This window comes from Bombina bombina, chromosome 3 (genome assembly GCF_027579735.1).
Source record: "Bombina bombina isolate aBomBom1 chromosome 3, aBomBom1.pri, whole genome shotgun sequence".
In the NCBI taxonomy this organism is placed as follows: Eukaryota; Metazoa; Chordata; class Amphibia; order Anura; family Bombinatoridae; genus Bombina; species Bombina bombina.
The window spans coordinates 1,015,275,154-1,015,297,147 of record NC_069501.1 but is presented as its reverse complement, the minus strand read 5'-3'; the positions used below and the strand labels follow the sequence as shown (position 1 = coordinate 1,015,297,147).

General features: G+C 40.6%; 1 protein-coding gene across 2 annotated transcripts in view; it reads right to left on the bottom strand.

The window, feature by feature from the left end:
* PIP4K2C (phosphatidylinositol-5-phosphate 4-kinase type 2 gamma) overlaps positions 1-21,994 on the bottom strand; it is a 396,981-nt gene that overhangs the window by 74,187 nt on the left and 300,800 nt on the right. Inside the window, exons 5-6 of one of the 2 annotated variants that reach the window (XM_053708193.1) lie at positions 9,822-9,968; positions 9,595-9,633 (exon numbers count right to left, since the gene is read on the bottom strand). In XM_053708193.1, coding sequence (XP_053564168.1) covers positions 9,595-9,633; positions 9,822-9,968 — 186 coding nt within the window. The remainder of the gene's footprint in view (positions 1-9,594; positions 9,634-9,821; positions 9,969-21,994) is intronic. The other variant, XM_053708194.1, reaches the window with a different exon arrangement.

Genomic DNA, 21,994 nt, shown 5'->3' with positions numbered 1-21,994 from the left:
TGAAGAAATACCTCTGGGTGAAGAGACCATTCGCCCGGATGCAACGTTTGGCGACTGAGATAATCCACTTCCCAATTGTCTATACCTGGGATATGAACCGCAGAGATTAGACAGGAGCTGGATTCCGCCCAAACCAAAATTCGAGATACTTCTTTCATAGCCAGAGGACTGTGAGTCCCTCCTTGATGATTGATGTATGCCACAGTTGTGACATTGTCTGTCTGAAAACAAATGAACGATTCTCTCTTCAGAAGAGGCCAAAACTGAAGAGCTCTGAAAATTGCACGGAGTTCCAAAATATTGATCGGTAATCTCACCTCCTGAGATTCCCAAACTCCTTGTGCCGTCAGAGATCCCCACACAGCTCCCCAACCTGTGAGACTTGCATCTGTTGAAATTACAGTCCAGGTCGGAAGCACAAAAGAATTAAACGATGGTGATCTGTCTACCACGTTAGAGAGTGTCGAACAATCGGTTTTAAAGATATTAATTGAGATATCTTTGTGTAATCCTTGCACCATTGATTCAGCATACAGAGCTGAAGAGGTCGCATGTGAAAACGAGCAAAGGGGATCGCGTCCGATGCAGCAGTCATAAGACCTAGAATTTCCATGCATAAGGCTACCGAAGGGAATGATTGTGACTGAAGGTTTCGACAAGCTGCAATCAATTTTAGACGTCTCGTCTGTTAAAGACAGAGTCATGGACACTGAATCTAACTGGAAACCCAGAAAGGTTACCCTTGTCTGAGGAATCAAAGAACTTTTTGGTAAATTGATCCTCCAACCATGATCTTGAAGAAACAACACAAGTCGATTCGTATGAAATTCTGCTAAATGTAAAGACTGAGCAAGTACCAAGATATCGTCCAAATAAGGAAATACCACAATACCCTGTTCTCTGATTACAGACAGAAGGGCACCGAGAACCTTTGTAAAAATTCTTGGAGCTGTAGCTAGGCCAAACGGCAGAGCCACAAACTGGTAATGCTTGTCCAGAAAAGAGAATCTCAGGAACTGATAATGATCTGGATGAATCGGAATATGCAGATATGCATCCTGTAAATCTATTGTGGACATATAATGCCCTTGCTGAACAAAAGGCAAGATAGTCCTTACAGTTACCATTTTGAACGTTGGTATCCTTACATAACGATTCAATATTTTTAGATCCAGAACTGGTCTGAAGGAATTCTCCTTCTTTGGTACAATGAAGAGATTTGAATAAAATCCCATCCCCTGTTCCGGAACTGGAACTGGCATAATTACTCCAGCCAACTCTAGATCTGAAACACAATTCAGAAATGCTTGAGCTTTCACTGGATTTACTGGGACACGGGAAAGAAAAAATCTCTTTGCAGGAGGTCTCATCTTGAAACCAATTCTGTACCCTTCTGAAACAATGTTCTGAATCCAAAGATTGTGAACAGAATTGATCCAAACTTCTTTGAAAAAACGTAACCTGCCCCCTACCAGCTGAGCTGGAATGAGGGCCGCACCTTCATGTGGACTTAGAAGCAGGCTTTGCCTTTCTAGCAGGCTTGGATTTATTCCAGACTGGAGATGGTTTCCAAACTGAAACTGCTCCTGAGGATGAAGGATCAGGCTTTTGTTCTTTGTTGAAACGAAAGGAACGAAAACGATTATTAGCCCTGTTTTTACCCTTAGATTTTTTATCCTGTGGTAAAAAAGTTCCTTTCCCACCAGTAACAGTTGAGATAATAGAATCCAACTGAGAACCAAATAATTTGTTACCCTGGAAAGAAATGGAAAGTAGAGTTGATTTAGAAGCCATATCAGCATTCCAAGTCTTAAGCCATAAAGCTCTTCTAGCTAAAATAGCTAGAGACATAAACCTGACATCAACTCTGATAATATCAAAAATGGCATCACAAATAAAATTATTAGCATGCTGAAGAAGAATAATAATATCATGAGAATCATGATTTGTTACTTGTTGCGCTAAAGTTTCCAACCAAAAAGTTGAAGCTGCAGCAACATCAGCCAATGATATAGCAGGTCTAAGAAGATTACCTGAACACAGATAAGCTTTTCTTAGAAAGGATTCAATTTTCCTATCTAAAGGATCTTTAAACGAAGTACCATCTGACGTAGGAATAGTAGTACGTTTAGCAAGGGTAGAAATAGCCCCATCAACTTTAGGGATTTTGTCCCAAAATTCTAACCTGTCAGACGGTACAGGATATAATTGCTTAAAACGTTTAGAAGGAGTAAATGAATTACCCAATTTATCCCATTCTTTGGAAATTACTGCAGAAATAGCATTAGGAACAGGAAAAACTTCTGGAATAACCACAGGAGATTTAAATACCTTATCTAAACGTTTAGAATTAGTATCAAGAGGACCAGAATCCTCTATTTCTAAAGCAATTAGTACTTCTTTAAGTAAAGAACGAATAAATTCCATTTTAAATAAATATGAAGATTTATCAGCATCAATCTCTGAGACAGAATCCTCTGAACCAGAAGAATCATCAGAATCAGAATGATGATGTTCATTTAAAAATTCATCTGTAGGGAGAGAAGTTTTAAAAGATTTTTTACGTTTACTAGAAGGAGAAATAACAGACATAGCCTTCTTGATGGATTCAGAAACAAAATCTCTTATGTTATCAGGAACATTCTGCACCTTAGATGTTGAAGGAACTGCAACAGGCAATGGTACTTTACTAAAGGAAATATTATCTGCATTAACAAGTTTGTCATGACAATTAATACAAACAACAGCCGGAGGAATAGCTACGAAAAGTTTACAGCAGATACACTTAGCTTTGGTAGATCCAGCACTAGACAGCGATTTTCCTGTAGTATCTTCTGACTCAGATGCAACGTGAGACATCTTGCAATATGTAAGAGAAAAAACAACATATAAAGCAAAATTGATCAAATTCCTTAAATGACAGTTTCAGGAATGGGAAAAAATGCCAAAGAACAAGCTTCTAGCAACCAGAAGCAATGAAAAATGAGACTAAAATAATGTGGAGACAAAAGCGACGCCCGAATTTTTTAGCGCCAAATCAGACGCCCACATTATTTGGCGCCTAAATGCTTTTGGCGCCAAAAATGACGCCACATCCGGAACGCCGACATTTTTGGCGCAAAATAACGTCAAAAAATGACGCAACTTCCAGCGACACGTATGACGCCGGAAACGGAAAATAATTTTTGCGCCAAAAAAGTCCGCGCCAAGAATGACGCAATAAAATGAAGCATTTTCAGCCCCCGCGAGCCTAACAGCCCACAGGGAAAAAAGTCAAATTTTTGAAGGTAAAAAAAAAAATGATTAATTCAAATGCATTATCCCAAATATGAAACTGACTGTCTGAAAAATAAGGAAAGTTGAACATTCTGAGTCAAGGCAAATAAATGTTTGAATACATATATTTAGAACTTTATAAACAAAGTGCCCAACCATAGCTTAGAGTGTCACAGAAAATAAGATTTACTTACCCCAGGACACTCATCTACATGTTTGTAGAAAGCCAAACCAGTACTGAAACGAGAATCAGCAGAGGTAATGGTATATATATGAGTATATCGTCGATCTGAAAAGGGAGGTAAGAGATGAATCTCTACGACCGATAACAGAGAACCTATGAAATAGACCCCGTAGAAGGAGATCACTGCATTCAAATAGGCAATACTCTCCTCACATCCCTCTGACATTCACTGCACGCTGAGAGGAAAACCGGGCTCCAACTTGCTGCGGAGCGCATATCAACGTAGAATCTAGCACAAACTTACTTCACCACCTCCATCGGAGGCAAAGTTTGTAAAAACTGAATTGTGGGTGTGGTGAGGGGTGTATTTATAGGCATTTTGAGGTTTGGGAAACTTTGCCCCTCCTGGTAGGAATGTATATCCCATACGTCACTAGCTCATGGACTCTTGCTAATTACATGAAAGAAATTCTGTTTTCTCTTGCAAGGTGTATCCAGTCCACTGATTCATCCTTACTTGTGGGATTACCAATACCAAAGCTTTAGGACACGGATGAAGGGAGGGAACAAGACAGGTACCTTAAACGGAAGGCACCACTGCTTGCAAAACCTTTCTCCCAAAAATAGCCTCCGAAGAAGCAAAAGTATCGAATTTATAAAATTTGGCAAAAGTATGCAGTGAAGACCAAGTCGCTGCCTTACAAATCTGTTCAACAGAAGCCTCATTTTTGAAAGCCCATGTGGAAGCCACTGCTCTGGTAGAATGAGCAGTAATTCTTTCAGGAGGCTGCTGGCCAGCAGTCTCATAGGCCAAACGGATGATGCTTTTCAGCCAAAAGGAAAGAGGTAGCAGTCGCTTTCTGACCACTCCTCTTACCAGAATAGATAACAAACAAAGAAGATGTTTGTCTGAAATCCTTAGTTGCTTGTAAATAGAACTTTAAAGCACGAACTACATCAAGATTATGCAAAAGACGTTCCTTCTTCGAAGATGGGTTAGGACACAGAGAAGGAACAACTATTTCCTGGTTAATATTCTTGTTAGAAACAACTTTAGGAAGAAAACCAGGTTTGGTACGCAAAACTACCTTATCTGCGTGGAACACCAGATAAGGTGAAGCACACTGTAAGGCAGATAATTCTGAGACTCTTCGAGCAGAAGAGATAGCTACCAAAAACAAAACTTTCCAAGATAACAACTTAATACGCGTAACTAGATTTAGACACAGGTTTAAAGACAGGCTCTATTCTGACTAAAGCCTGTGCAAACACTTGAACGTCCGGTACCTCTGCAAGACGCTTGTGCAAAAGGATAGACAGAGCAGATATCTGTCCCTTTAAAGAACTAGCCGACAATCCTTTCTCCAAACCGTCTTGGAGAAAAGACAATATCCTGGGAATCCTAATCTTACTCCATGAGTGACCCTTGGATTCACACCAACAAAGATATTTCTGCCATATCTTATGGTAGACTTTCCTGGTGACAGGCTTTCTAGCCTGGATCAGAATATCTATAACTGACTCAGAAAAACCACGCTTTGAAAGAATTAAGCGTTCAATCTAAAAGCAGTCAGACGTAGAGAAATTAGAAGGTCCTGCCTCATTGGCAGTGTCCATGGTGGGACAGATGACATGTCCACTAGGTCTGCATACCAAGTCCTGCGTGGCCACACAGGCGCTATCAAAATCACTGACGCCTTCTCCTGCTTGATTCTGGCGATCAGACGAGGGAGAAGAGGAAACGGTGGGAAAACATAAGCCAGATTGAAGGACCAAGGCGCTACTAGAGCATCTATCAATGCCGCCTTGGGGTCCCGGGACCTGGATCCATAGAGAGGAAGCTTGGTGTTCTGACGGGACGCCATCAGGTCCAACTCTGGAATGCCCCATAGCTGAGTCAGCTGGGCAAATACCTCCGGGTGGAGTTCCCACTCCCCCGGGTGAAAAGTCTGATGACTTAGAAAATCCGCCTCCCAGTTGTCTACACCTTGGATGTGAATTGCTGAGAGATGGCAGGAGTGGGCCTCCGCCCACCTGATTATTTTGGTTACTTCCCTGATCGCTAGAGAACTCTTTGTTCCCCCCTGATGATTGATGTAAGCTACAGTCGTAATGTTGTCCGACTGGAATCTTATGAATTTGGCCGCAGCTAGGTGAGGCCATGCCTGAAGCGCGTTGAATATCGCCCCCAGTTTGAGCTACAGATGGCCGAGGAATGGAATGAAGAACTCGGCAAGTAGTTAAAAGTTTCAACTTTCTGGCCTCCATCAGAAATATTTTCATTTCTACCGAATCTATTGGTGTTCCTAGGAAGGGAACCCTTGTGAGTGGGGACAGGGAACTCTTTTTGATGTTCACCTTCCACCAGTGAGACCTTAGAAAGGCCAATACAATCTCCGTGTGAGACTTGGTTCTTTGGAAAGTTGACGCCTGAATTAAGATGTCGTCTAGGTAAGGCGCCACTGCTATGCCCCACGGTCTTAGAACCGCCAGAAGGGACCCTAGCACTTTGTGAGAATTCTGGGAGCAGTGGCTAAACCGAATGGAAGAGCCACAAACTGGTAATGCTTTTCTAAAAAAGCGAACCGGAGGAACTGATGATGATCTTTGTGGATTGGGATATGCAGGTACGCATCCTTTAAATCCACGGTAGTCCTATATTGACCTTCCTGGATCATAGGTAAGATTGTCCGAATGGTCTCCATCAGGAATGATGAGACTCTGAGGAATTGGTTTAGAAATTTTTGATCCAGGATTGGTCGGAAAGTTCCTTCTTTTTTGGGAACCACAAACAGGTTTGAGTAAAACCCCAGCCCTTGTTCCGCAATTGGAACGGGGTGGATCACTCCCATTGTATGTAGGTCTTCTACACAGCGTAAGAACGCCTCTTTCTTTGTCGTGTCTGTAGACAGACAAGAAATATGGAACCTTCCCCTTGGAGGGGAGTCCTTGAATTCTAGAAGACATCCCTGGGTAACAATCTCTAAAGCCCAGGGATCGAGAACATCTCTTGCCCAGGCCTGAGCGAAAAGAGAAAGTCTGCCCCTTACTAGATCCGGTTCCGGATCGGGGGCTACCCCGTCATGCTGTCTTGGTAGCAGCTGCAGGCTTTTTGGCCTGTTTACCCTTGTTCCAGCCCTGATAAGGCTTCCAGGTTGCCTTGGGCTGTGAAGCGTTACCCTCTTGCTTTGCAGCTGTAGAGGCTGAAGCGGGACCGCTCCTGAAATTATGAAAGGAACGAAAATTAGCTTTGTTTTTAGCCTTAAAAGGCTTGTCCTGGGGGAGAGCATGGCCCTTTCCCCTGTGATTTCTGAAATAATCTCTTTTAATTCTGGCCCGAAAAGGGTCTTTCCCTTGAAAGGGATATTTAACAATTTGGATTTTGACGACACATCGGCCGACCATGGCTTGAGCCAAAGCGCTCTGCGTGCCATAATGGCGAAGCCTAAATTTTTTGCCGCCAACTTAGCTAATTGCAAAGCGGCATCTGTGATAAATGAATTAGCCAGCTTTAGAGCCTTAATTCTATCCATAATTTCGTCATATGAGGTCTCCGTCTGGAGCGACTCCTCCAGCGCCCTCAAATCAGAAAGCCGCTGCAGTAGTTACAGGAACAATGCAGGCAATAGGTTGGAGAAGAAAGCCTTGTTGAACAAAGATTTTCTTAAGTAAACATTCTAACTTTTTATCCATAGGATCTTTAAAAACACAACTGTCTTCAATTGGTATGGTTGTGCGCTTAGCAAGTGTCAAAACAGCCCCCTCTACCTTAGGGACCGTCTGCCACGAGTCCCGCCTAGGGTCAGTTATGGGGAACATTTTCTTAAAAATAGGTGGGGGGACAAAAGGGACACCTGGTCTATCGCACTCCCTAGTAACAATATCCGCAACCCTCTTAGGGATCGGAAATGCATCAGTGTATACAGGAACCTCTAGGTACTTGTCCATTTTACACAACTTCTCTGGGACCACCATAGGGTCACAATCATCCAGAGTAGCTAATACCTCCCTGAGCAAAACGTGGAGGTGTTCCAATTTAATTTTAAATGCTAATGAATCTGACTCTGCCCGATGAGAAACCTTTCCTGAATCGGAAATTTCTCCCTCAGACATCAAATCCCTCACCTCCATTTCAGAGCGTTGTGAGGGTACATCAGATAAGGCTACCAAAGCTTCAGACTGCTCGTAATCTGTTCTTAAAACAGAGCTATCACGCTTTGTAGGAAAAACTGGCAGTTTGGATAGAAAGGCCGCAAGGGAATTATCCATAACTGTCGCTAGTTGTTGCAATGTAATAGGGGCAGACACACTAGAGGCACTAAGCATCGCTTGCGCGGGCGTAACTGGTTGTGACACATGGGGAGAGGTAGACGGACTATCCTCATTACCTTCAGTCTGAGAATCATCTTGGGCCACATTTTTAAGTGCAATATTATTATTGCACTTAAAAGTACATATTAGTGCAATTGGGACACATTCTGAGAGGGGGTTCCACCATGGCTTCTAAACACATTGAACAAGGATTTTCCTTAGTGTCAGACATGTTTAACAGACAAGTAGCATACACAAGCAGGCTTGGAAAACACTTTAATCAAATAAAAAACACAATTTGAAAAAAACGTTACTGTGCCTTTAAGAATTAAAAAGAGCACACAATTTTACAAAACAGTGAAAAATGCACCAATCCTTTTGACATTTTCACAGTATGTACCTAAGGCTTTAATAAGATTGCACAAAAAGTTTCAGAACGATTAACCCCTTAATGCCCAAACCGGAGCAGCCTAAAGCCAACAAGAGCACACAATTTTACAAAACAGTGAAAAATGCACCAATTCTTTTGACATTTTCACAGTATGTACCTAAGGCTTTAATATGATTGCACAGCAAGTTTCAGAACGATTAACCCCTTAATGCCCAAACCGGAGAAGCCTAAAGCCAACAACCGGTTAACAAACTACAGCACCTTGCCACAGCTTACTACTGTGGCCCTACCTGCCCTTAGGGATCAGTTTTGGGGAAATAAAGCTTCTTCTAGGCCTCAATCAGCAGCTGGACCCTCCATCTGAAGCAGCATGAAACAGTCTCTCAATTCTAAGTGCGCATCTGAGGCGCAAAATTAGTCAGAACATAGCTTACCCTCCCCACATGGGGATCTAAGCTTACCCTCCCCACATGGGGATCTTGTCAGTCTTCTAGCATTATCTCAGTCTAGAAATAAATGACTGAACATACCTCATTGCAGTCAAGCCTGCAAACTGTTCCCCCCAACTGAAGTTTTCTGGTACTCCTCAGTCCTGTGTGGGAACAGCAGTGGATTTTAGTTACAACATGCTAAAATCATTTTCCTCTCAGCAGAAATCTTCATCACTTTTCTGCTAGAGAGTAAATAGTACAAACCGGTACCATTTAAAAATAACAAACTCTTGATTGAAGATATAAAACTACAATTCTAACATCACATTCACTTTACCCTCCCTGAGAGAGAACCTAGTGTGTTAACGCGGCAAAGAGAATGACTGGGGGGTGGAGCTAGGGGGGGAAATATATGGACAGCTCTGCTGTGTGCTCTCTTTGCCACTTCCTGTAGGGAAGGAGAATATCCCACAAGTAAGAATGAATCCGTGGACTGGATACACCTTGCAAGAGAAATGCTTTTAGCAATGTTATACATTTGCAAGAGCACTAGAAGGCAGCAAACAGTGCTTCAGACAAATGCACCCTGCCAACCTAGGTATCTCTTCAACAAAGAATAACGAGAACAAAGCAAATCTGATTAACAGAAGTAAACTTTAAACTTATTTAAAATTATACACTCTGTGTAAATCATGAAAGAAAAAATTTGGGTTGATGTCCCTTTAAAAGACACACCGAACAACGCAACTAAAGCAAAAGAAAATACCCAAAAAGTTACATGTTAAGTAACAAAGCGCAAATTACTGTTATATCTCTTTCTCCCTTTAATCGACTATGTCAATATTAAGACTTAATGCTTTGGCATTTCTTTTAAAAATGTGAAGGAAAAGAAGATTAGTAGTATTAATTATAGTTCACAAATTTGGGTGCAAGTTTAATTGCTGAGGAAAAATATATTTGCAGTATAATCTAGGAGGGAAAAAAAGATAAAATATGTATACCTTTTCCTTATCACTGGCTTCACGTGACACCAACGAGCCCTAGAGAAAATTACAAATGTATATATTTAAACACATATTTTGGAACAGAATTTACATCAGTTTCGTATATACATTATTTACGTTTATCCTTAAAGTCCAAATATGTTGGGTTTTTTAAACCTTTTTGGCTGTAACCCAAAAATAATTTAAGTACAGAATTCTCAAAATAAAGACCGAAAAATAGTCACCTTGAGATCATACTTTCTGTGAACAATAAGTCTGTGGCTGAACATGTTCCTCATTACCAGCATATAATGATCTTCATTATCTACGTTTAACCGATACATCCCAAAAAACTGAGGCAAAAGGGTGCTGCCATGACACTTCACAATATGCTAAGGGAAAGAAGAAATAATGAATTGTCACTATAACCTGTCTGTACAAACAAGCTGATTAAAGGACCACTCAATGCAGAAGAACTGCAGAATTAACAAGTGCATAATAAAGAGACAATGATTTAACACCTACTCTGAATTTCAAATAAGCAGCAGATTTTTTTCCTGACAAATTTTATTTTTTCTCCCATTTTCCTGCCCCCTGTATCATGTGACTGACATCAGCCAATCACAGACTAGTATACATATGAGCTTGAGCACATGTACAGTAGGATCTTAAAATTGCATGCTCTTTCTAAATCATAAGTTTATTTTGTCTTGAGTGTCCCTTTAATATTTCCAATGCAACAGAATTAAACTCATTATGAGACTTATTCTTAACCTGTTTCACAATCTATTGTAAAAGATGTTTTTTTATAAACAAATATATTTGCTATGTCCTTGACTGCACAGTGAATATGTTCATGATCCATATATCAAAGGAACAGTTTACCCTTAATGTTTCTCCCCTTTAATTTGCTCCCAAGGAAGCACAAAGGAGGAGACACATTGTGTGAACCATAAATTAACTAAAAATATTCATTAGATGGCAAGTAAACTCTCAAAGATTTTTCAGACTGCTAGGGGCAGTCTGAAAAATGAGGAGCAGTCCAGCTCACTCTCCCTCAGGCATATCAAGTCTCCCGATATAGTAATAAACTATAAATGTGATAAAAAGCACTCAAAATCGGATATAAAGTCCCAGGGAGAATCTTGCTGATGTCATTAAATGAAAAAGAAAAAAAACCCACAAGGCTAGATTACAAGTGGAGCCCTATATATCGCTTTCAAAAAAGCATTATTAGCGCTCCACTTTGTAATACCAGCGCACAATGATTATCGTGCGCTGGTATTACAAGTTGGCCGCAATGCATTGCTAAGAAACATTGAGTTTATGAGGGCGTGAATCCATAGGCTCCTATGGGATCCTCGATCTGATGCTGTCACAGACGGCATCAGAACTTCAGCGACAGCGAAGGGGGTAAATCACGCAGCAATAGCAACAATTCAAGTATATATGTATATGCCGATATACATATATATTTCTGTGTTAATATGTGTATATATACTTATTAACACATATATATGTATATAAGCATATACACACATATATATATATATATATATATATATATATATATATATATAAGCATATAAACACATAAATATATATATATAAGCATATACACACATATATATATATATATATATATATATATATATATATATATAAGCATATACACACACATATATATATATATATATATATATATATATATATATAAAAGCATATACACACATATATATATATATATATATATATATATATATATATATATAAGCATATACACACACATATATATATATATATATATAAAAGCATATACACATATATATATATATATATATATATGCATATACACACATATATATATATAAGCATATACACATATATATATATATATATATATATATATATATATATAAGCATATACACACATATATATATATATATATATATAAGCATATACACATATATATATATAAGCATATACACATATATATATATATATATGTGTGTATATGCTTATATATATATATATATATATATATATGTGTGTATATGCTTATATATATATATATATATATGTGTATATGCTTATATATATATATATATATATATATATATATATATATATGTGTATATGCTTATATATATATATATATATATATGTGTGTATATGCTTATATATATATATATATGTGTGTATATGCTTATATATATATATATATATATATATATATGTGTATATGCTTATATATATATATATGTGTGTATATGCTTATATATATATATATGTGTGTATATGCTTATATATATATATATATATATATATATATATGTGTATATGCTTATATATATATATATATGTGTGTATATGCTTATATATATATATATGTGTGTATATGCTTATATATATATATATATATATATATATATGTGTGTATATGCTTATATATATATATATATGTGTGTATATGCTTATATATATATATATATATATATATATATATATATATATATATATATATATATTTACTGGGAATACACATTTCCAATTGACCGCAATGTAAAGGCACTTTTCAGTATCGTTTTCTTTCTAACACCCCACTCGCACCAACTTTAACCCAAAAATACTGCCTAGTGCAGCATGTTTATTAAAAAATAAAGATGATGCCATTTTTACTTTTTAACAATCTAAACAGTATTAGACAGTAACAGTATCTAGACAGTATTTCGGGGGCATTTGCGGCAGATCCATTCTCTGGTTAATTTCATAAGCGAGCTTACGGTAGCAATAACCAACCACTTGTAATTTTGCCCATTTGCAGGAGAGTAATAATTTAGTGCTCCACTTATAATCTAGCCCACAATGTGAAGTCCTGTAAGGCATATCAATATTATCACCTGTAGTTCAATACTCACACACAGCAACGAGCCATGACCCAGCTCTAGGTTTGCAGGCTCATATATATAATCAATTAAAGTTGGACTCATAGGCAGCCAAAATACTTTAAAAACATTTATTTGGACATAGTATTTACAATCACCTGGGTGTATAACAGAGACCGTTTAAAATGAACTCAGCAAGAAGCAACCATTACTAAGGCGTCTGTGTTGAGCAATTCAAAAACCATAATTTATGCAAGAACTTACCTGATAAATTCATTTCTTTCATGGTGGTGAGAGTTCACGAGCTAGTTACTGATGGGATATACATTCCTACCAGGAGGGTGCAAAGTTTTTTATTTTAATAAATACAACTCTCACCTCGCTCATAACCTCAGTTTAACGTATAGCCAAGTTAGTGAGGTGTATAAGGAGTAAAAGCATAAAAAAGGAACAGGATAAATAATGTGCTTTATACAAAAAATCATAACCACAAAAAAATGGGTGGTTCTCGTGGACTCTCGCCACCATGAAAGAAATTAATTTATCAGGTAAGTTCTTACATAAATTATGTTTTCTTTCTTATAGGTGGCGAGAGTCCACAAGCTAGTTACTGATGGGATATAATACCCAAGATGTGGAAGTCCACAAGTAACTATAGAGGGAGGGATAAATTAAAAACGGCTATTTCCGCTGAGAAATTAAATCTAAAAAAATAATTAAGTTTTCTTAAAAATTAAAAAAAAACTTAAATCATAGGCACTAGAATCAAGCTGAGACAGCTGCCTGAAGAACCCTTCTACCAAAAGCTGCTTCTGAAGAAGCAAAAACGTCAAAATGGTAAAATTTAGTAAATGTATGCAAAGAAGTAGCAGCTTTGCAGATTTGATCAACTGAAGCTTCATTCATGAAAACCCAAGATGTGGCAACTGATCTTGTAGAATGAGCTGGTATTCCCTGAGGCTGAGACTGCCCTGCCTCTAAATAAGTTTTGTGAACCAGAAGTTTCAACCAAGATGCCAATGAAATGGCAGAGGCTTTCTGACCTTTTCTGGAACCAGAAAAAAGAACAAATAGACTAGAAGTCTTTCTGAAATCTTTAGTAGCCTCAGCATAAAGTTTTAAAGCTCTTACCACATCCAAAGAATGTAAAGACCTTTCAAGAGTATTCTTAGGATTAGGACACAAGGAAGGAACAATAATTTCACAACTTTAGGCAATAATTTAAACAAAGTCCGCAAAACAGCTTTATCTTGATGAAAAATAAGATGAGACTCACAAGAGAGAGCAGACTATTCAGAAACTCTTCTAGCAGAAGAGATAGCCAAGAGAAAACACTTTCCAAGAAAGTAGTTTAATGTCCAAAGAATGCATAGACTCAAAAGGAGGAGCCTGTAAAGTCTTTAATACCAATTTTAGACTCCAAGGAGGAGAGATAGATTTAATAAGAGGTTTGATACGAGTCAAAGTGTCACGGTCTGACCCGATCATCGCTGTGGCTCCCGGATCTCTCTCAGCTAATGCACGTCTCGTTGCTTAGCAACGCGACACAGCCTTCCTGTTTGCGCCCCCTTCTCGTCATCAGGCTTTTAAAAGCCTTGGCGGGTCTTTGCTCCGGTGCCTGTTTATTGTTGTTCTCTCCTTCATTCCGGCTCGTGAGTACTCTGAATTTGGATTTAAGGGACACTGACCATTGCTTTGCCTGACCACTCTGCCACCTCATCCTTGTATCTGAATAAAGGGACACTGACCATTGCTTTGCCTGACCACTCTGCCACCTCATCCTTGTATCTGAATAAAGGGACACTGACCATTGCTTTGCCTGACCACTCTGCTGCCTCATCCTTGTATCTGAATAAAGGGACACTGACCATTGCTTTGCCTGACCACTCTGCCGTCTCATCCTTGTATCTGATTAAAGGGACACTGACCATTGCTTTGCCTGACCACTCTGCCGCCTCATCCTTGTATCTGAATAAAGGGACACTGACCATTGCTTTGCCTGACCACTCTGCTGCCTCATCCTTGTATCTGAATAAAGGGACACTGACCATTGCTTTGCCTGACCACTCTGCCACCTCATCCTTGTATCTGAATAAAGGGACACTGACCATTGCTTTGCCTGACCACTCTGCTGCCTCATCCTTGTATCTGATTAAAGGGACACTGACCATTGCTTTGCCTGACCACTCTGCCGCCTCATCCTTGTATCTGAATAAAGGGACACTGACCATTGCTTTGCCTGACCACTCTGCTGCCTCATCCTTGTATCTGAATAAAGGGACACTGACCATTGCTTTGCCTGACCACTCTGCTGCCTCATCCTTGTATCTGAATAAAGGGACACTGACCATTGCTTTGCCTGACTACTCTGCCGCCTCATCCTTGTATTTGATTAAAGGGACACAGACCATTGCTTTGCCGGACCACTCTGCTGCCTCATCCTTGTATCTGATTAAAGGGACACTGACCTTTGCTTTGCCTGACCACTCTGCTGCCTCATCCTTGTGCTTGATTAAAGGGACATTGTCCACTGCTTCATTTGTTCACTCAACTGCCTAATCCTATGCCTGTTTAAAAACTTCAATCCGAATACCTGCATCTGTGAATACTCTTCTTTTTCTACAAATTAATCTATTAATTGTTATTCCTGAGTGGGTCACGTCCTGGTTTCCTCTCAGCGTGCTAGCGTGTGTTTATCTTTTCACGCTATCAGTTGGGTCCAATACTGGACTGATTCTTTATGGCTGACAGTACAAACGGGCCAATTATGGACCCCGCTGAGCTTTCCATGGCCGTGGCCCACCAGGGGCAGTTATTGGGGTCTTATGCTGCACATTTGCAATTCCTGGACTCCAAGCTGGATCAGATTACTGTTTTACTGCAAAGTTTGGTGGCTCCAACACAGCCCAATCCTACCTCTCTGGCTTCACCTTCATCTTCACCTCCTACAACCCATACTCAAGAGCAAATTGGCCCCAGGATTCCCCTTCCTGACAAATATGATGGAAATCCCGATGATTGTAGGGGTTTTTCGAACCAATGCCGTCTTTACTTCCGCAACAACACTGCACTCTTCACTACGCCTTCTTCTAGGATAACATTCCTTATATCACTGATGAAAGGGAAAGCCCTGGCCTGGGTGTCCCCCTTATTGAAAAAGAACGACCCTATCCTTCAGGTTGTGGATTCCTTCCTTGTGGATTTCTACCGTCTTTAACAAACCTGGAAGATCTTCAGCTGCTGTAGCCTCTCTTTTGGACCTGCGTCAGGGAGCCCAATCCGTGGCACAGTAAGCTATTGAGTTCCGCACACTTGCGGCTGAGACCTCTTGGAATCAGGGAGCTCTAAGAGCGGCTTTTCGTAAGGGTCTCTCTGAACGTCTTAAGTACGAGTTAGTGTATCGGGAACTCCCAGAATTCCTTGAAGACCTGATTAATCTCTGCATCAGGCTTGACGCCAGGTATAGTGAACGACAACTCAGGAAAGAGAGAGAGAACACGTAAACCCCTATCTCGCTCTTCTTTCTGCCTGGCACCCAGTTTTTCCAATCCTGTGTCTCCTTCGTCTACCACTACCGATCAAACAGAACCGATGGAAGTTGGTACCATAAAATTAACCGAGATCGAACGCCAGAGAAGATGTGCACTTCATCTAAGCTTATACTGCGGTCTAAAAGGGGCATTTGTTGAGGAATTGCCTCACCAGACCAGTAAAAGCCAGGGCTTAACTCCAGATCAAGGGACTGACTTAAGCCAGATTGAATTCTCCTCCCTCAACAAACTTTTTGTACCAGTAACTCTTCACCTTGGAGAACGAAAAGTCCATACTCAAGGTCTAATTGATTCCGGTGCTGGAGGCATGTTCATAAATTCCACCTTTGCAACCACACAGAGAATTCCTCTGCACGCTAAAGAGCACTCTGTCAAGGTCTCCACTGTCAGCGGTGGCCCGCTGGGCACTGGTCTAATTCAGTTTTCTACCATACCATTGCTATTTTCCGTAGGGATCCTTCATTCCGAGACTATTAGTCTGGATGTCATACCGACTCCTCAGTTTCCTATAATCTTGGGTCTCCCCTGGCTTCGGTTGCATGACCCTACGTTTTCCTGGGCTCAAGGTGAACTTACTACTTGGGGTTCTTCTTGTTGGATCAATTGTTTGTAAAACCCCGTCAAGCGTCCAATCGCCATATTAAGTACTACAGAAACCTCAAACTCCTTATCTAATTGCTATCAGGACTTTCTTGATGTGTTCTCAAAAAAATGAGGCGGAACGTCTTCCTCCACATTGTCCCTTTGATTGCCCCATAGACCTACTCCCTGGGGCTCCTTTACCTCGTGGCAGGACATACCCTCTGTTTGCCAAGATGGAAAAGTGTTCTTTCCACCAGGACTCTATTCCATTTCTAGGATATGTGATATCTGAGACTGGCTTCAAAATGGATCCTACCAAACTCGATGCCATACTTGAGTGGCCTAGACCTGACTCCCTTAAAGCTCTCCAGCGTTTTCTAGGCTTTGCCGGTTACTATAGGAAGTTCATCAAAGGTTTTGCCACTATTACTGCATCCCTTACCTATCTGACTAAAAAAAGGGCAAAACTGCAAAGAATGGTCTTCAGAAGCTGTACTCTCTAAAAAAAGCTTGTTTCTGCACCTATTCTCCGTCACCCTAATCTGGAATATCAATTCATCCTGGAAGTTAGTGGCCCTCTTTAACTCGGGATGCCAAAGAGTACGTTTCTGCCTGTACCACATGTGCATCCAACAAGGTACCTCGACAATTGACTTCTGGTTTACTTCCCTGTCCCTCATGTGCCTTGGACCCATTTATCCATGGATTTCATTACTGGTCTCCCTCCTTCTGCTGCAAACAATACCATTTGGGTTATAGTTGACAGATTCACCAAGTCAGCTCATTTTGTGCCGTTGCCTGGCTTACCCTCTGCTAAAACCCTTTCCGAATTGTTTATTCAACACGTAGTGAGACTTCATCGATTCCCTCTTGATATCGTCTCGGACAGGTTCAATTTGTCTCTCGTTTTTGGAAATCTCTTTGTAGACTACTTGGTACTTCTATCTCCTTGTCCACATCACATCATCCTCAGTCAAATGGACAAACCGAAAGAGTCAATCAGTGTTTGGAAACCTACCTCAGGCATTATGTGGATCATCTCCACTCTAACTGGACCCACTACTTGCCTCTAGCTGAGTTGGCTCACAATGCCCGATACAACTCTTCTCTTAAAACTTCCCCCTTTAAAGCAGCTCATGGATTTCAACCCAGAACTTTTCCGCTTCATACCTCTCTTTCAGAAATTCCTGCTGCTGATCTCTCTGTCCGCAGACTTTGTCGCCATTGGCGAAAGATCCGCTTTCTCCTCGTCAAAGCTTCTAAACAATATAAAAACTATGCTGATCGTAAACGTAAGAAGGCTCCCAAGTACAGTCCTGGACACAAGGTTGGGGTTTCTACACGTCATCTTCATCTCAAACAACCCTCTATTAAACTGGGGCCACGTTATGTCGGTCCTTTCCGGATCCTGAGTCAGATTTGCACTACTGCTTATCGTATAGCTCTTCCTAAGACCCTTAAGGCTCATCCAGTTTTTCATGTCTCACTTCTAAAACCCGCCACTTTCAACAGATACTCCAGACCTAGGACCACTCCTTCTCCTCTGCTGGTTCAAGGACAACCGGAATTCGAAGTCAGTCACATTATCGATTCCAAACATCGTGGCAAAATGTTATACTATCTCATCCATTGGACAGACGGACAGGCTATCCTGTCACAGAGCGGTCTTGGGAACCAGCTCATCCCTCCAAACCAGGTCCTATCCCCCGGAGGGGTCGTTGAGGAGGGGGTGCTGTCACGGTCTGACCACTCTGTTGCCTCATCCTTGTACTTGATTAAAGGGACATTGTCCACTGCTTCATTTGTTCACTCAACTGCCTAATCCTATGCCTGTTTTAAAACCTCAATCTGAATACCTGCATCTGTGAGTACTCTTCTTTTTCTACAAATTAACCCCTTAATGACCGAGGACATGCAGGGTACGTCCTCAAAAAAAAGGCAGTTAACGCCTGAGGACGTACCTTGCACGTCCTCTGTGTGGAAAGCATCTGGAAGCGATCCTGCTCGCTTCCAGCTGCTTTCCGGTTATTGCAGTGATGCCTCGATATGGAGGCATCCTGCAATAACTCTAGATGGCCATCCGATGCAGAGAGAGCAACTCTGTGGCCCTCTCTGCACCGGACATCAATGGCCGGTATCGTTGGTGGGTGGGAGCCGACTTGGGAGGCGGGTGGGCGGCCATCGATGGGCCGGGTAATGTAGAGGGGGGCGGGCACGGGCGCGTGTGCATGGCGGGCGGGTGCACGGGGCGGGAGCGGGTGGGAACCGCTACACTACAGAAAAGACTGTGCTAAAAGTGTCAGAAAAAAGTCTTATTTTAAAAACAAACAAACAAAGGTATCTAGGAGGGGTGGGGGTTTGTTCTTTGGTGGGGGGGGGGGAGCTACACTACAGAAAATGGGGAAAAAATAAAAAAGCAACTGTTTTATTCAAATTTGGGTACTGGCAGACAGCTGCCAGTACCCAAGATGGCGGCCATTAAGGCAGAGGGGGAGGGTTAGAGAGCTGTTTGGTGGGGGATCAGTCAGGTTGGGGGCTAAGGGGGGGCTCCTACACAGCAGCATATGTAAATATGCTTTAACCCCCCCCCCCCAAAAAGGCTAAATATATCTTATTTTTGTACTGGCAGAGTTGCTGCCAGTACTTAAGATGGCAGGGACAATTGTGGGGCGGGGGAGGGAAGAGAGCTGTTTGGGAGGGATCAGGGGGTCTGATGTTTCAGATGGGAGGCTGAGCTCTACACTAAAGCTAAAATTAACCCTGCAAGCTCCCTACAAGCTACCTAATTAACCACATTCACTGCTAGCCATAATACACGTGTGATGCGCAGCAGCATTTAGCGGCCTTCTAAGTACCAAAAAGCAACGCCAAAGCCATATATGTCTGCTATTTCTGAACAAAGGGGATCCCAGAGAAGCATTTACAACAATTTGTGCCATAATTGCACAAGCTGTTTGTAAATGATTTCAGTGAGAAACCTAAAATTGTGAAAAATTTAACGTGTTTTTTTTTTAATTTGATCGCAATTGGCGGTGAAATGGTGGCATGAAATATACCAAAATGGGCCTAGATCATTACTTGGGGTTGTCTACTACACTACACTAAAGCTAAAATTACCCCAAAAAGCTCCCTACATGATCCCTAATTAACCCCTTTACTGCTGGGCATAATAAACGTGTGGTGCACAGTGGCATTTAGCAGCCTTCTAATTACCAAAAAGCAACGCCAAAGCCATATATGTCTGCTATTTCTGAACAAAGGGGATCCCAAAGAAAAATTAACAATCATTTATGCCATAATTGCACAAGCTGTTTGTAAATAATTTCAGTGAGAAACCAAAATTTTGTGAAAAAAATTTGTGAAAAAGTGAACGATTTTTTCTATTTGATCGCATTTGGCAGTGAAATGGTGGCATGAAATATAACAAAATTGGCCTAGATCAATACTTTGGGATGTCTTCTAAAAAAAAATATATACATGTCAATGGATATTCAGGGATTCCTGAAAGATATTAGTGTTCTAATGTAACTAGCGCTAATCTTGAAAAAAAAAATGGTTTGGAAATAGCAAAGTGCTACTTGTATTTATTGCCCTATAACTTGCAAAAAAAGCAAAGCACATGTAAACATTGGGTATTTCTAAACTCAGGACAAAATTTAGAAACTATTTAGCATGGGTGTTTTTTGCTGGTTGTAGATGTGTAATTTCTCATATTTTATGGTTTTTTTATACTAAATTATAAGATATGATTAAAATAATGGTATCTTTGGAAAGTCCATTTAATGGCGAGAAAAACGGTATATAATATGTGTGGGTACAGTAAATGAGTAAGAGGAAAATTACAGCTAAACACAAAGGCCGCAAAAATGTAAAAATAGCCTTGGTCCCAAATGGACAGAAAATGGAAAAATGCTGTGGTCATTAAAGGGTTAATCTATTAATTGTTATTCCTGAGTGGGTCACGTCCTGGTTTCCTCTCAGCGTGCTAGCGTGTGTTCATCTTTTCACGCTAGCAGTTGGGTCCAATCCTGGACTGATTCTTTACGGCTGACAAAAGCCTGTACAAAACAGTGAACATCAGGAAGATTAGCAATCTTTCTGTGAAATAAAACAGAAAGAGCATAGATTTGTCCTTTCAAAGTATTGGCAGACAAACCTTTATCCAAACCATCCTGGAAAAAAAACTGTAGAATCCTAGGAATTCTAAAAGAATGCCAATAATACTCATGAATGGAACACCATGAAATATAAGTTTCCAAACCTTGTGTATATTTTCCTTGTAACAGGCTTACGAGCGTGTATCATAATGTTAATCACAGAGTCAGAGAAACCTCTATGACTAAGCGTTCAATTTACATACGTTCAAATTTAGAGATTTGAGATCCGGATGGAAAAACGGGCCTTGAGACAGATGATCTTGTCTTAGAGGAAGTGACCAAGGTTGGCAACTGGACATTCAGACAAGGTCCGCATACCAGAACCTGTGAGGCAATGCTGGTGCTATCAGAAACACATAAGATTGTTCCATTATGATCTTTGGCATCACTCTTGGAAGAAGAACCAGAGGTGGAAAAATGTAAGCAGGTTGGTAAAACCATGGAACTGCTAAAGCATCCATCAATTCCGCTTGAGGATCCCTGGACCTGGAGAGGTATCTGGGAAGTTTCTTATTTAGACGAGAGGCCATCAGGATCAATATCTGGAAGACCCCACATCTGCACAATTTGATAGAACACATCTGGATGGAGAGACCACTCCCCCGGATCTAGAATCTGACGGCTGAGATAATCCACTTCCCAATTGTCTACACCTGATATATGAATCCCAGTGATTAGACAATAATAACATTTATGCTTACCTGATAAATTTATTTCTCTTGTGGTGTATCCAGTCCACGGATTCATCCATTACTTGTGGGATATTCTCCTTCCCAACAGGAAGCTGCAAGAGGATCACCCACAGCAGAGCTGTCTATATAGCTCCTCCCCTAACTGCCACCTCCCAGTCATTCGACCGAAGACAAGCAAGAGAAAGGAGAAACTATAGGGTGCAGTGGTGACTGTAGTTTAAAAATTAAAAAACACCTGCCTTAAAATGACAGGGCAGGCCGTGGACTGGATACACCACAAGAAAAATAAATTTATCAGGTAAGCATAAATTTTGTTTTCTCTTGTAAGGTGTATCCAGTCCACGGATTCATCCATTACTTGTGGGATACCAATACCAAAGCTATAGGACACGGATGAAGGGAGGGACAAGGTAGGCGCTTAAACGGAAGGCACCACTGCCTGTAAGACCTTTCACCCAAAAATAGCCTCCGAAGAAGCAAAAGTATCAAATTTGTAGAATTTAGAAAAAGTATGAAGCGAAGACCAAGTCGCCACCTTACAAATCTGTTC